Consider the following 17,558-nt stretch of genomic DNA (forward strand, 5'->3'; position numbering starts at 1 on the left):
GAGTCATTCATGCCATACTGATAAAAAAAGAATTATGAAGCCACTGGAGACTCTTAATTGATATGGGGTGTGCAACGAGGTATGTTAGATTGTGTGTAGAACATATTTTCTGCTCTCAGCCCTAAAGGTAATTCTGTTTGTGTTTGTGGTATCTGTACTGTCTTATTTGTGGTTTATGTCTGCATTGCAAGTACATTTCATGATTTTGTATTACTGTTAAATCTCATTGAAGACTTATTTCTTCAGATAGAGGATATAATGCAATTTTGAAGAAAATGAAGTTATGTAGTACAGTAATATGTAAATTGGGCACATAGTACACTTACAGAGTTTACAATGTGAAGGATGTACAGCATACTCTTTTACTCTTTGTGAAAACTATACCTTTAAGACATGCCACCAGCACTGATGTAATATGATGACATTAATTTCTGCCTTTACTTTTTGCCAGTGAACAGGTGATGATTTTAGCAGGTTATGATTTGCAGATAGGAGAAATAAAATGGATTAAAGCTGTGATTAAATCAAAACTTTGACCCACCCACTAATATAAAATTACAAAACTATACTCAGCTATACTGTGGAGGAAAGCCTGTATCCTTCCTGAAAGCATGCCGAGGAAAGGAGCTAAGGATTTTAATATATACAGTCTGAATCCTGCTTATCACTAAAAAAATTACAATGCTATGTTTAAACTTAGACTCAAACAAAATTACAAACATAGATGTTGAATTGAATTTGTCTACAGGATTTATAACTTTCACAGAAAATTATCAAGAAACTACTTTTGTCTTTTTTTTCCCCTTAATGATGTAGAAGACATGGCTCCTCAGAAACACAGGCTCTCCATTTCTTTTCACAATGCATTAAGAAGAGCTATTGCATCATATTAAACACTAATTCAGCTCTCATTTATATCACTGCTTACTTGAAGGCAAGCAAGCCACAGGAGTTGCTATTCTGTGGCAAGCTTAGGAAGCTCTGGCTGACATTGAACTCAGCCAACCTCAGTGATGTTCGGACAATTGTGGGGAATCAGCTATATGATACAGCCCAGATTTGAACCAGCATGTACACCAACTGGAAACTTTTATATCTACCCACATACCTTCCTTTGATATTAAAGGGACCACTTTAACTTTTATTCTGGAATAAGATATTATTCATATTATTTAATTATTAGCAGATCCCTTTACTCAGGACTACATTTGTCACAAAATAAACACATTTCCAGAAACAAAGGAGCACAAATATCAAATATACAACTGTATTCCTAATATGTGAAAGCTTAAGTATGGAGTGGGGTTTCAGGAGAGATGAGAGTCTGGATGTAGCTGTGTGCAGTCTTGTTAAGACATCAGAAGGCAAGTATAAGAGTCCTGCGTTGGATGCCAGCTGTGGATAGAGTGGAGCAGTGGAGTAGCCAGGGTAAGGTGGAGTAGAAAGAACATCTGCCAAGCAGTTTATACTAAAAGCTTGAACTTGAATATTTGAGCATATGAAAATGTTTTGTTCAATGCCTATCTTTATCAGGCTTCTAATTTTGTTGGTGCAGTATGTGAGTGTATGAACATGAATTAATGTTTTGCCTGTGATTTTTCATGAAGGGATAAAATATTATAGTTGATAATAGATGGGTATTGCTGCCTAATTCCTGTAAGAGTACATTCAAGGTGGAACAACAGTTACATTCTAAATATGTTAGTACATTTTAAGATGGATACAATTGAGAATTAATTAAAATGTGATTCTCACATCCTCAATTGATTATATAAAGTAATGTAACATATGCCACAGTAAATTACCCTGAGGAATCTGTAAACTCTTAGTAGATCATCATTGGCAATTATGAAACATTTCCTGGAAGAGTGAAAACAGCAGCACATAAAAATGAAATTATTATGAATAAGCAAACATTAATTCACAAATGCAGACATTTTAAATTAGTCACAAAGAAGAGGTGAAAAGTATGCAAAAAAGCAATGCATTACATGCATAAAATTGGATACAATAACAATGATACACATAATAAATGCATTGGCACATATTCACAACTACAGTACTTTGAATTGAAGTAATTACAGCTGCAGAAGATTTTTTTTAAATAGAGACATTCATCTAGTCTTTAGGTGTATGACATACCTCATACACAGCAAAAGGAAAGCTTAAAGGTAGGGTATGCAATCTTTTCCAGAAACATTTTGTGGAAGGGACAGGACTAAAAATGGATCGACCAATCATTGAATCCGGTCCGAATGTAATGATAGGATGTACTTCCTGTCTGTCAATCTATATTTGCATACCGGCACGCAACTTGTTCGCGCAGACAATCACACGTCATCAGCGCGGGAAGTTGAGCCGCAGCTACTATTTTTAAAAACATAATAACCATAAATAAGTTGTTTACATTCGTTATTATTGTAATGTCTAACCTGTGAATGAGACATGAGGTAATCTGAAAGTGTTGCGATCGATTCCAACAACACGTCTCTCCTCCTGGTGCTGAGACTCTGCTGTGTGTGTGTGCCCATGTGTGATAGAGGGGGCGTGGCTTTGGAGACACCTCTGGAGCGAGGGTGGGCTCTATGCTTTCAAAACAAGCTTGCTAACTGCTGGCCTCTCAGGATTGCATACCCTAGCTTTAAGTGAACTGCAGATTCAACACCCATTTTGATCAGAGCAATTGATTCCCTAAAAAGTGGTCAAATTCTACAAAGGTCCTCACTCACTCATACCTATTTTGAATCGATGCATCTCTTGGGGACTTGTTTCTTCTGTCATCAACGTTGAGAAGCACTAGAATAGTAGGGATGGACACTGGGATCAGTGCAATTGTAGTGGCTAGGAGGTAGTGCATTCAGAGGCAGCGAGGAATTCCCTTTGCACTTACACAAATTGAATGGAAAGTGATCTATGAATTAGCAAAATAGTACTCAATCATCAGTAAACATCTTGGTGAAAGCTCCAATTTCTCCTGAGCTGCTTTCAGAACACAGCTGGCATTTACCTTATTGTTCCCTGTAAAGTCTGGTCAAAACATGGGTCAGGTAAGGGCATCTAAGGGGGTTAATCTCTGTTGGACCTTAGATGGTTTCACAGACCCAGATTAGTATCAGTATTGGACTACCAAATGTTACTTTAGGCAGAGTAGTCCAAGACTAATGCTAATCAAGATCTGTGAAACCAGTTGATAGTAATATTTAACTGCTGTGTGGGGAACATCTGAGTAGGTTGGATGTTTGTTAATAAAGGAAAAGGGGTCTTAAAGTGAATGTCTACATTCAGAGAAAGCTAAATGTCTGGATTAAATAAGACATTCAACCACCCTCTGATCACAAATTATAAACCCAGTAGTTTAAGGTTGTTTTCCATTTGATTGGAAAAAAAATTCTAGCTATCGAAAAGCAACCATGAAGTACAAGGTTTGTAATTTTCAATGGGTGAGGTTAAACATTGATTTAATCTGGATAATATATGATTTAATGGTGCACTTGTTTTGTGTGATTTTGTTTTGAGTACTATGATTTCCATTATATATGTATGTTATGCAATGTTTACAGATTTTAAATAGAAAAATAATGCTACCAAAAAAAAAGAAAAACAAACTAGTAACACTTAAAAAGCTGGAAGGCATGTTGTTATGTTGATTTGTGATTGGCAAGCAATGCATTATGGTTAATTATTTTGTATTCATATGTGCTACGGGCTGCAGAAAGATTTAGATCTGTTTTTGAGAAAGTACTTGAAACCACTTGCCTAAACTGGTACTAATGCTGGGGATTATCATACCGCTTTCCATTTCTGCCCGTACTCTGGTTGTGGCATGTTTCTTGAACATGTTATTACTTTTCAATAATTAAATACAAAGGATGTGTGGATTCCTGGAAAGGCATTTATACTAGCTGCAATTTCCACTTCTCTTGCTTGGAACCTCATCAGCACTCCCACAGACGTGACAACCAGTATTGATAAATATAATATTGACTTTTCAGCATTTTTCAGCAATTTATTTTATCACTTTGAAGAGAGCTTTTTCCTCATCTACCAAAAGTTCAACATTTATTTAGATTTTTAAAAGGATGCCTAGATTCCTTGAATACCAGGGCCCCATAATACCCTAAAGTCCTAAGAGAACTATTGAAAATTATGCTTATTTAAAAAGGAAAAAACAAACAAACAGGACTTTAAAAATAAGTCAAATAATGTTTCTTTACAATAGTGGATTTCCTTGTAAGTCACATGTAAATGCTTTCTGTGCAAAGAAACTGAAGTTTGTTTTTGTTTGTTTGTTTTCTCATTGCAAATTTAAATTTGGCTTTCCTTTCATTTACACAATGTTTATGAGAAAAGTAGTTGTTCCTGTAATGCCTTAAAAACATAAGCCCTTCAAAGCTGAGGGTCTAAGACCCAAGTGTTGGGTGAAATATAAAGAAGATAAACAGGTCTGAAACAGGCATGGGTCAAGTATCGGCAGACAGGGCAATATAGGAAATCCAGAATTCGAAGTCAAGGGACAGGCAAGTGGTAGAGATGAGGCATCCAGTCTAGAGTACGGAATCTAGAAATCAAGAACAAGAGGATGGGCAAAAAGGTCAAGACACAAAAAAAAGGTAACCACAATAGAGAAAGGCTTGTAATTGTCACTTCAATGCAGGCACTATTAAGCCTGATTTATACTTCTGCATATGCATCTCTGCATACATGCACAAGCGTCGTACGCAGACGTTTGCATAGGTGTCTGCCAACATACTTGCACGTAACGTTGACACATTGGTAGGGGGCAGTGTCGCATTTACACATCACAATCTACAGAGAGCAAAACCTGTTTTCTATGGTCCACCTAGGATTTGATGGATGTAAATCAACACATACTGTTAATTACATGTTACAGAAACTACACACACACACATTGCCATATTGCATCCTGTATGAGCAGATCTATATTGTCTTGCTATAGTTGGCTAGAGATTAAACACTGGAACCAGCAGTGCTGATTTTTCAATTCAATAGTAAACATCTCTGCGTATGTGAATTTCTCCAGCATATCCATTGTTATGTTACTTAACATTTGAGTTCAATACATATACAGCGTTTCAGCTGTAAACTCCTCAAACTTAAGCTATAAATAGGCCTACTTACTTCTCCAACCGCTGACGTGCAGTTTATGCAGGCTATACTGAATAGTATATAGCCCACAATCTAGTCTTTGCAATAAAATTAGTAATTGTGAAAGATTTATAATCATGTTGACTGGTGAAACACGTGATTTTGTACACATCATATATTCATTATTATCATTATGTGTTGTATTAGATTTGCCTGTCCTGATCGGCTCAGCAAGTTTCTAACTTTCCTTTGGAATTCAATCTTGATCACATTGCAAACCCAGGTCTCTGGATCAATGCCTTGATCAGTCACCTGTTTGATAATTAGTGCTAATTATTTTGTGTCAGGTGTAGGGCTGGCGACAGGTTGACTGGTGCACAAAATGTATTTTTCCTTACATAATTTCTTGGATATAATGCATACTCAGCTGTTCATTCCGTCCATGGAAGGCAAAGTACTTTTCATCCACAAAATTACCAAGCATGAAATAAGTGGGCATTTCATGTGACAAAATGTGAATTATATGCACGAAATGTGCATTTCGAGGGACAAAATACTCATTATGTGCACGGAATTATGAATTACACAAACGGTGCCCCATAGTTTTGTGAGAGCTCTGCACATGTCCAGGCCAGTATAATCTGTTAGTGCAACAAATGCATTTTGTGGATGAGGAGATGCATTTTAAATACTTTCATATGTCACCACATAATATTTCTGACCTGCTGGAATGACTACATACATTGCACACCGGACGCCCCAGCACTGAGCGATTGGCCACGGCGCTCAGAATCTCCCTGCTCAACTAATCAGCGCTGGCTTGATTCACAGGACCGCAGAGACGCGTAACGCGCTGTTCAGACTTCGGAGGAGTGAACATCGGCTCCTGTGCAAGCCTTTGCAGGCTACGCTTACCCAGAAACCCCTTCTCTGCGTTGCTACGCAGAGACGCATACGCATATCTACGCAGAAGTATAAATCGGGTTTAGACCGGCTTGGCATTGTTGCTTCAAGGCAGACAATTCTTCGCAACGAGCTAAGGGAATAAAGCGGTTTAAATACTCAGGGCAGAGGGAGCAGACAACTGTGGATTGGTGAGCTGAACTGAGCGAATGAGAGGCGAGGGTAAAGTGACTGACAGCACATGATGCCTTGGAATGTCAGGGACGACCTGCAGGTAATGATGACCTCTGGTGGTGAACTGTGGAAGTGTGGGATATGACAGTTCCCAAGGGAGGGGAAAAATCCCATGAAACCACAGGATGAAGAATGTATTTATTAACATCATAAAATTTTGAGTACACAACAGAGACAAACCATCCCTTCATTTTAGAATGTTAATCAATCTTGGATTGTAATATCTGCTGAAAAGACAGATATGCTGAAATATACTGTTTACAAATTAACCTGTGTCTGCATGATACAGATTGTGATAAGGCAGGAATAAAGCTGTAATTGTTGCATATCCTAAATTACTGCAAACACCTAAAACATTAATCTTCTATAGGCACTTTTCTATGCACTATGCATTTTAATATACCATTAACCATTTACCATTAATAGATACAATTTCAGTTGCACATTTATGAAGTTGGCTAAATTTACATTTCCCTACATCATAGAAATGTTTATAATTTGTGAACTGTACATGCAGGCCAATGCTGTAATGAACTGTTATTATGAATTGTTGTTTTACCATTTTCAAATTACTCTAGGTCCCTGCTTTGGAAACAGTTTGGAAAATTACTTCCATGCAACACATTAATTTGGGCATAGATGTGTTAGTGCTTAGTGCTATGACTCTGTTATGCTACAGTTATTGTTTACTATTTTTACTGTTACTGTTTAATTCAAATTATTATTTTATCAAATAAATGCTGTTTTGGTTGGTCTACCTAAATATTAATCAGCAATACACGCACAGTACAGTCAGGATTGCTGTACATTGAAGTGCAGTATGTTAAATCTGATATCCAAACATAACTTGATTACTATTTGTGTATTTTTGGAGATTAAAAACATTACTTAAAGAAAAAGGATGCATACATGTGATGCAGAAACACTTGATTTTTAAAATCTTAGTCCTGATGGATTAAAAGAATTGCTAAATTTGGTCTTGGTACCCTTAGCACCCCTTAATAGATCATTTTCAAATAGACAAAACTATGAAAAGAATTGGAGTGAGTTGCCAGAGAAGGTGCTTTTAATAAATCCTGCAGGTCATTTCATCTTGATTTTAATTTAAAGGTGTTTTGTAATAATTAGGTGGCTGGATGACATGTCTCTTTGAATATATGAAGTGTTAAATCCCACCTTAAAAAAACTTTATATGATTAACTGCTGTCTGCCTTACACTAATGAGGCTCTGCTACACTGCTACTCTTCCCCAGGGAGTAGTTTATATAGAGGATTCATCAGCTGAAAGTCCCAAGTGCTGAGGTTAGCTCTGATTACTCCATTACTTGGGAGTAGAAAGAATCATCCAGTCAAGAGTGTGGCACAGGATTAATGAGGATAATTGCCAAAATTGTATTTTAAACCCTTACTTCACAGGTGTTTATACATTTGCATTTGTTATATGCAGTACATCTGGTATTGGTCTCAAACTGGAGCATGGGTTGAGCTTGTATCCCTTAAAATTGTCTGTTCCAATCTGGACTATATCATTTACAGATTGTGACAGGCAGTTCCCAATAGTGCTGCATGGATTAATATGTTAAACTCTCATCAGCTCTTTCTGGGGCCAGAAATTATTCTGCAAGACACATTTGAATGCCTATCCTTCATGAATTACAGAAGCTCTGCTGCTTTTGCTGGTCAAAAAGAAGCCAGACAGTGCTGGTTTGAATCTGGACTCTCACAGCTGATTGTGACTGTGATTTTCCATAGGGAAGTGCTCAGATGGGATAGTACTGGAAGGTTTTGGTGGGCTTGCTTGACTCAGCCAGGATGTTCTTGCATGGCTCTGACTCCTATGGCTTTCTGAGCTCTTTAGTGTTATCATGGAGAACTGCATTAGTCCTCACTACAGTGCAATAACTGTAGTGTGTAAAGTGGAGCTGAGCACATTTCAAGTGGATGTTTGCCAGTTGCTAAATACTTCATGCACTCCTCTTTAATACTTTCTTCTGAGAGGATAGAGCAGTATTCCACAATATATTTTTTCCACAGGCATGAATTTGGCTTTATCAGTGCAATATGTATATTTATATATTATTATCATTATTTCACTTTCACTGTTTCACATTCATGCTCGTTAACAGATAATCCACCACTGATTCGTCCTTCAGTTTTGACATCCCGTCCCAGTCTTTCCAGGCCCGGTGGCAGATTAAACGCTCTGGGGGGGCATCTACTTATTTAGGGGGGGGGGGCATTTTGTAAAATGAATTAAATTATATTCTTTACCATTTGACTTCCTTATAATGGGATTAAACAATGGAAACAATCAATCATATGACATATGATTACAATACAATATTATATACAGTTCCTTCCGATTTTATTATTATTATTGTTATTATTACCGCATTAGCTACAACGTAGCGTCTGAGTCAAGTTGAGTACTTGAAACAAATAGAGTGAGCAGCTCTCTACAATGCGCAATACACAGGCTCGCATATACACCAAGTTATCGTACAGAAAGGAATGTACTGCTTACTTTCATCTGATTATTCAAAATTGAACAGAACAAATAGATCTTACTGTTATAAACAAATCGATTCCCTAATACGCAATTGTTTAATTGGGCAAATTATACTGAACGGAAAGACAACAGGCTATTATTGGTACCTTCGAAAAGTGACAGGACTGCAGCTCACATACATTATTATTCAATGCATTTATTAATATGGGCAAAGTAACTTTTTTATAAAATACTATCGCAGCATATCCCATTATTCACAGCAGAATGCTTTAAAAATGAACTTACAGAACCAGCCTTCTTGAAAGTCAGTACAGGTGCAACCGACGGTTTCCTCTAGAAGTAAATTTCTTCATCACTGTTTCTTTCTTTCGAAACTTGCAGTCTGTTTCAAATGTAAGGTAAATGAGCTGCGCTGTCCGGCCGTGAACATGTTTCGTCTATGGACAGTCGGTGCGTTAATTATTATTAGCCTACATTTGCGTTTTCTAGCTATCTAAAAGCGTTATGCCTATAACAAAAAATAAAAGCATATTCAGGTGTAGTACTGATGGTACTATTATTATTGTCTATAGATGTAATTTGAATCCATAACCATAAAAAAAAAAAAATCGTCATTAATGCATACAATAATTCCTACTAGTGTTTTCTATGGGTGCGTTCATAACATGCAGACTTTCACAATTCTGTCCAGAATATGCACAGATTCAGAAGACTGATCGGGAAACCATTGGCTAAATTGGTCAAAGTCTGTGCAGAATAACAAAAGTATGCGTGTTATAAATGCGCCCTATATCTACAGTCATAAATTGTTGACAGCAGCCGCCCCGCCCCCTCTGTTTAATTGGTTGTTGTAGGAGGTCGCTTGTTTTGGACAACCCTGGTTTTGAAACACAGTATTTCCTGTAGTTCGTATACATTTTACAGAACCAAATTGCGCTTTAATTTTATTTTTTATTTTTTATTTTTTTATGGCAATTTAGAATCGGTTACTGAGGGGGGGGGGGGGGGGGGGGGCACTGGATCTAAACTGTGGGGGCAAGGCCCCCTGAGGCCCGCCCATAGCGCCGGGCCTGAGTCTTTCCCGTATTCCCAGTGTTTCACGTAATACTCCAGCTGAAATTACAATGTCAGCTGGAACTATTCAGTCACCCCACTGCAAAATATGCAGTCTATCTCAGACTCATGCTAAGAGTAACACCTTGATGATTTTAACAATGTCAGCTGGCACTACCCTAACACCCAGATTGCCTCGTGCAATCGATCTGCATACCCAGGTTACCTAAGTAACCTTTGTTGATCATAACACATAAGTCACACCAATACGCTGCAACACTGCAGTTGCACTGCGGAAAACCTCACTTTTCAGTAGGGCCCACCGGACTCTCCGGATTGCACACTTGGGCACCCGCAAATGCTCACTGTCGTGATAACCTGGCCACACACGACTTCACCACTCCTCTCTGGGGAGCTGATGCAGGGCAAAGCCCAAAAACCTGGGAACTTTAAACTTGTGACGGCACCCCAGTTGAAATTTGATACCTGTGCAGAACACTAATTAACAGGGTGGAATTGAAAATCCTAAACTCACCCATCGTCTTGCTCTGTACTGGTACCAAAATCCGGGACACTGAAGCCACCATCCTGCCGACTTTGCCAACTGAAGAGTCGCAGAGATCCAGAGAGAGATGTATCTCCAATCAAAAGGTTTTTATTACAAGAAGCTGCAAGGAAGAGGTTCAAGAGGCAATCACGAGAACAGTCTTGGAGAAGTTACAAACTACAGGCACTTTTATGCAGAAAAATAGGAGAGAAAGGTAACAGGCCCACATGTCTGTCCCGTGACAACTGCTCAGGAAGACCCATATATAGTCAAACTGGGGAGAATTAAGGAATACATAATGTTTAATATAAGGGGGGTTTGTATGATGTATCAAGCCCAGATTGCTGATGAAAACTGGTTGTTATCAGACTCTGTTCTTCTAGATATCAGGGTTGAACTATAACACAGTACCATAGCACAGTGAGACAGTGACCTTCTTTACACAGACACACAGGGAAAGAAATGCAGTTCTTCACTAGACTATTTGGGACAAGCTGCCCCATCAGAACAGAGACCTTTACCAGTTAACACATTTGGGAGCCCCCCTGTAAGCTGGTCTTCTTGTAGAATGCTTGTGTGTGTCTTCAGTTCTTTTCATTCATTGCAAGAGGGCAGTGTAGGATGGGTTATTTATTTTAAAGTGAACTATAAATATGTCAAATAATGAATGACTTAAACAAAAATCAAAAGAACACTTTGGAAGCCTCATGTGCCAAATTGCTTGCATAAGGGTTTTTAAACTGTATTTTGCTAAAATACAGAATGATTTTATAATCCCTACTTGGACAGCAATCCATGTGCATGAATTTACATGTATTTGGCTTACCTAACTCCATCATTACCTTTACTAGGAATTTGCCTAGCTCAGTCAGTAATCTCAGCAGATATCTTTGTTCCTTGTTTTAGATATATTTCATACCATGCTTCAGCTAAATACAGCCCCATTCAGCAAAATACAGGCAACGTTTGCCTGCTTTTTTCCTGTTGCACCCCCATTCACACTGACTTTGAATGCCAGCAAAATGCAGGATGTACACATTCACACCAAAAGAATACAGGCATTAGCGCTAGCCTTGGGAACAAGACGTTACAGAAGTCTGTGGATTTGGGAGATGAGACACGGAACGATATTCTGGACGTGTTTGTAAATGTTTGATAATTTCCCTGTTTTGCCAGTTTCCTTCCATTGTGTTTACTGGGCTATTACTTCTAACCAGGGCGGCGGTTCGGTTCAGACTCACTACCAAGAACAAATAGTCAAGAGGGAAAAGCAAACGACAAGTCAAACTATGGTGCATGTTCGTGCTATAACCAGGTCATCAGGCTGTATGGTTGTGTGTTTTTGTGGTGTGGTCACTGGACCCTGCGTGAACTAGTGAACCCAGAATGAGACTCGGCTCTTGGTTCATGGTCGCGTAACGAAGAGGCATTGGGGTCTTCACATATACTGCAGCAAAGTTAAATCAACTAAAATAAATGAGGAAAAAGCATGACATTACATTGTGTGTATATCTATATCTACTATAGCTACTATGTAGATCTGCAATTGATTGATTGCTCAAAACAACTTTTTTTTTTAAGTTTGACATTACTGCCTTAAAATCTGCCAAGAAATAAAATCACATTAAATAACTTGAAACAATATACTGTCAGTGTACGCTGTAATGCAGTCTAACACGTTTGCTTGTATAGAGATATTCTATTTTGCATGATTTATTGGTGAAATGTGTGACAATAGTTAGCATTACATACGTCACCAGCCTGTTGGTTCATCAATAACACTCAGAATTGCTGCAACTACATTATCTCCAACCTCCACCATTTCTAACGACCTGCTCCATTTTTCGTTATGGTCACAAGTTCTTGTTCAAAGGTGGCTTAACCTTATTGTGTTGTGGTCATGAAAATGCACCCCTATTCTGATTGGTTATGTCACGTCGTTTGCTGACATTCATTTTCTTCTCCATTCAAACATACCCATTGCTGGAAAATTGTTGGCATTTAGACTAGAACCTTTGCCGGAAAATTGCTGGCATCGAAATACCAGCATTAACCTATTCACACAGACCTTGCCGGCAACAAGATGCCACCAAAAAGCTGGCATTTGTTTCAGTGTGAATGGGGTATGCTGTTCAGTGCTGATTACTCTTCACTTTGGTGCCTCAGCTGAACATCAACACAGTGAATGCACATATGCAAATATAAAACCAACGAAAGGGCTAGTGTAAAATGTTTCTTAATTGTGAATAAAATATAGCTCAATTTTTTTTGTTTAAGTGTTCATATAAACCCATCAATGTAATAATTAATACATTTGCTTATTTTCAGGAGCCAAAACAGAATCAAATCTTGTTCTTCTTGAAAGTGACAGAAGCATTATCGTAAGTGATTTTGTAATCACAAGCACAGATTGCAGCACATATATTTAAATAAATATCCTTTAACTTGAATAATAATAATAATAATAAAAATAATTAAGAATGTTTAGTTTCCTAAAGTGTGATGTAATTAGAATGATTGCATCTATGCTAGAGGTCACAAGGTCACTTCTTATAATGCTTTTTGTACTTTCAGGAAGGGAAAGTTTTGATAGCCTTCAAAGTGAAGGGAATATGTTTACAATTTTAAATAATTTAAAAGTGTCCTTTGAATTGCAAATTATTTTAAAATTATGGTATCGAATTAAACAATTTGTGGATTCTGACAAGTAAGCACAAGTATATAATTTTGTATTGATTATGTTTATATGAACCCTTTATGTGGCCAACAATTTATCAATACAGTTAAAAGTATGAAGTTTGTTTTAGAGATCTAAAATATGTCATGGATGCTGTCAGGCAGCCTTGATCTTTGCCCTATTGTAATGTTTACCATTGGAAGGACATTAGAAGATTAGGGTTTTAAGTTGCATTTACTCCAGGATGTTTCCTTAGATTAATTGAGCAAGTGCTGCATCTGGTTACACAACATCACATGACACTGAACTGTACCTGTTATCATGCTGAAAGAGATATAAGTCTGACATCTGTAAGTTGAGAGCATAAAAAGGGTGTTGCCTTTTGGATGGAGTTAAAGTGGATTTGCAGATTTATTCAGTGTAGTACATTACTTGAAAACAGTGGTTCTTAACCTTTTTGCATGCCCTGTAGGGATCCCACACCCCCACCATTAAACTGTTCTCAACCATGCGGGTGGAGGTGCTTGAGAGTTGTCGAGCGGGGGTGGGAGTTGCTGCCGAACCAGACGCGTTAACGAACCCATTGTTTATAAATAAACAAATAGGCCGTGTCTTGCACCACCTGAGAGTTCATCTCGCACCCCAGGAGGGTTAAGAACCCCTACACTACAATTACTATTGCACTACAATACTACTACTAGTATTCATCATGATCATCACCATCACTCCTTACTTGAAGTATATGCAGTATGCTCTCCATGATCCCTTTCTTTCCTACTCACAAATATCATTTTAAACACAGGAATTGCAGGAAAATAATTAAAAATATATTACTGAATGTTTCGATTTGAAATGTTAAATGTATGTATTACGCACTATGTAATGTCAGCTATTGGTTCCATTCAAAATGTATTAAATGGTGATTAATAAAGCTGGAAGGTAGCATAGCTGTATTGTATTCCTGCTTCACTTTCTTAAAAGTATATATAATAGTAAATATGATGTGTTTCTATCATCTCTTGTGTAATGCAGAGCAGCTCAGTGATGCATCATGAATACAATGCATTACAATAAAACATTGAAATGCAAACTGGAAATGCTGTTCTCTGTGAAATACAGTGCAGTGTGTTTTTTTGTTATGCCGTCTGCTTTCATTCCAAATTTTACTTAAATCAGCTACATTTCCATGTCCATGCTTTGGTTGTGGACTGTGTAGGAATACATGTGTTTGGGTTAACTTTGGCATTACTTTAGTAATTCACATAGCTTATTTAATTATCCCTGCAGACATCTTTGTTCTACGTTTTGGGGTTTCAGATAGTTTTAAATGTCTGCATACAATATACTTTTCAGTCCTGATTGTTCTTCTCCTCTTTTGTGCCTCAGCAGAATATTAACTCAGTGGATATATGTAAGCATTTAACACAGAAAATAACATGTCAATAGACCCATTGAAACATAGAATGAAACAGTACAGACAGTAGTGTTCCAATGTTTATTACTGAGAACAAAATAATGAGTAGCCTATTTCAGTGTCTACACTACCAATACCATTCTTATGATTATGATGATGATGATTATTTAGTAAATACTTTTATCCAAGGTTAATTACATGTTGTATCTAACATGTACAGTACCATAACAAAGTACTGCAACTACACATTGTATTACACATGGAGGTTACAAAATCACTACAACAAATATATTAATGGAAACTAAACAAAACAAAAAACAGAAACTGCTGCACAAATAAAGCAGTGAATCAAAACAATACAGAGATGTAAAATATTAAAATATATTCTCATTTAGTCTAACTGCATTCTGGAAGAAGTTCAGCTATAACACAAATTTAAACTACTGTTACAGGCACAACCCATGTGTCTAAAACATAACTTTTTTTATGATTTAATGAAAACCGATTCTGTAGAGATTTTTCTTTCCAGTGGTGCTACAGAAGTGTGAATGTTAATCTTTGTCTCTGCAGTGATGCCAACCTGAAGGATGTCCTCTCTGACTCAGATTCTGAGATGGGCAGTATGGAGCAGCTGGAACATGGGAGTACTGACACTTTAGCAAATGGCTGCAAGGCAGATACTGAAGCTGCAAAGAGACTGGCCAAGCGCCTTTACAATCTTGAAGGGTTTAAGCGCTGCGATGTTGCTCGACACCTCGGGAAAAAGTAAGTCAGGAGCAACAAGAGAGAGCAGTAAGCTTGTATCACTCCATGAGGCACTTGGGTTCAGATGCATTGGTTGTGCTCCACGTGTGTTTGAGATTTTATTCAGCCCGATTCATTAAGACGGTGACCACTAAGCTAAACTAATTGCAAGTCAACATACTTGTTCATAAACCACTTCAAAGACTAAGGTCTTGAACAGGTGAGTTTGATTGAATGTGAATTTTTAGTTTTCATTAGATGAATGGGGTGGATACAATCTTAAATATATTTGCAAAGACATTCAAACACAAGTCTGTCTTTGATATGCTAATAAAGAAATTTAATATAAATGACGCATCGAGGAATAATAATTTTTGACTCAGATTTAGTGTAGTGATTAGGCTTGCCACCTTTGAGAAACCAAAAAAAGGAACAGGGAGAGGGATACTTATTGTTGGGATACTTAAGGCTTAAAAACTCATATTGATCAAATTCATTACAACTCTTTGTTTGTGTATAATATCATATTTACACTGGATTCCAATATATATTTAATGTGTGTTTTGAGAGAAATGCACATGTAAAACACATGTATGTTATGTATTTCCTTGCCAGATGTGCACTTACAAATGCATGGAACACATAGAAATTGAGATACACGCATCTTTGTCACACAGCGCTCGTTGATTGTTTTGCAGCCCCGGCTGCTCCGGTGCAGTACCTCTTGTGAAGCTGCGCTGCTGTGCAGACTTTGTGGCCTGTGGCTGCGTCGCCTGGTGACGTCTGTTCCGGCTGCATTCATACAGACACCGAAATTGGACAGTTTCGTTGCAGAGTATGCGAAAAGTCTACACAGACTTACAACACAGAGTAGAGAGCTAACCTTATGTGCTTGCAATTTAATGACTTACTCTCAGATAAAGAAAAAAACGTTTAATTGTTGTTCCCACTGTTGTTATTTTTGTCACTCGGGTATGGAAATACGGAACAAATAGCGTTCCGTATTGATTCAAAACGGAACACAACATTTTGCTCTTGATTACGGAACGGGTGGCAACTTAGTTGTGATGCATACCCTAGAACGGTATCTGTACAGATTCCATGTTCATTTTGCATACATTTGATATGATCCTTTTTTCATTGTTTAATGGAATCTCAGCATTAGATAGAGTACTATTATTCATTTATTTGGCTGATGCTTTCATTCAAACCAGCTTACATGAGTACTCATATATAGTCAAAATTGGACTGTAGCAATGCAGGTATAGTACACTGCTCAAGGGTACAGTAGTAAGCCCAGAAGCCTCCAGTTACAAATCCAAAGCCCTAACCACTACTTCTTCTCTATGATATCTTGCATTTGTGTTTTAACACAAACTAATGTGAAAAGAGGTAGGTCAGTGTAATTAAAAGGAATTAGTATGTTCATGTATTTGTCTGTGCAAGTTCTAATAATCATTCTCAGCCTCCTAACTGGATTATCATGTCAAATAACTTCCCTGTTATAGGCTATAGGGATTCCTGTGATTAGTTGAATAGGCTCACTAGCTAATATAAAGAGAGCAGTGAAGAGGACATATATATATTTTTTTCCTGATTGCACAGCATGGAATTGCAGCCTGGATCTCAGATTATGTTGTGCACTCTTGATTTCTCTCCGCTCTATATCTCACTGCTGCACTGCAAGTTTCTAACACTGTACTCTTTCCTTTACAGCAATGAGTTTAGCAAGTTGGTGGCTGCAGAGTACCTCTGTTTCTTTGACTTTACAGGGTTGCATTTGGATAGAGCTCTCAGGTCAGTTCATATTGCATCAACACTTTGAAGATGTACAGTCCCTTATTTCCATGTACTACTCAATACCACACTTACATTGCCCTGGAGGGACCACAGATTGTAATCATTGTATTTTTGCACAGTAGCTGAGGAGATACAAGAAAACTAAAAATGAATGTATATTAAAAGGGTCATGTGAACCTATCAATACTATATTAAAGAGCTTTACTTATTTAACATGAATCAATCTATTTCAGAAACTTTGCATTTTGGTGGACAATTTTAAATGGTGTATAAATGTGAACATGACTTTTTTAATAGAGACTACTGACACTTGCTCTTCCTGAAACTCCAAAGTATATCACAAAATGTGACTTTATTTATATGAATTATTGAACTCTTAAAGGTTTAATTAGGCCTGATCACTTGTTTGGAAAATATTCCTGTTCCTCTGTGCCATAATTTACTAGGCTACTACATTTAAAATGCAGAATTAAATCTAAACTAAACCTTTTGGTATCCTACATACATAGGATGATGATGTGTTCTCTACAGACTCCCATAGGTTTTTTCAGTATAAAGGAAGGAAATATAT

General features: G+C 37.5%; 1 protein-coding gene across 1 annotated transcript in view; it reads left to right on the plus strand.

The window, feature by feature from the left end:
* psd2 (pleckstrin and Sec7 domain containing 2) overlaps nucleotides 1-17,558 on the plus strand; it is a 189,838-nt gene that overhangs the window by 112,563 nt on the left and 59,717 nt on the right. Inside the window, exons 4-5 of the mRNA XM_066716375.1 lie at nucleotides 15,014-15,208; nucleotides 16,904-16,984. Of these exons, the coding sequence (XP_066572472.1) occupies nucleotides 15,014-15,208; nucleotides 16,904-16,984 (276 nt within the window). The remainder of the gene's footprint in view (nucleotides 1-15,013; nucleotides 15,209-16,903; nucleotides 16,985-17,558) is intronic.

This window comes from Amia ocellicauda, chromosome 11, assembly GCF_036373705.1.
Source record: "Amia ocellicauda isolate fAmiCal2 chromosome 11, fAmiCal2.hap1, whole genome shotgun sequence".
In the NCBI taxonomy this organism is placed as follows: domain Eukaryota; kingdom Metazoa; phylum Chordata; class Actinopteri; order Amiiformes; family Amiidae; genus Amia; species Amia ocellicauda.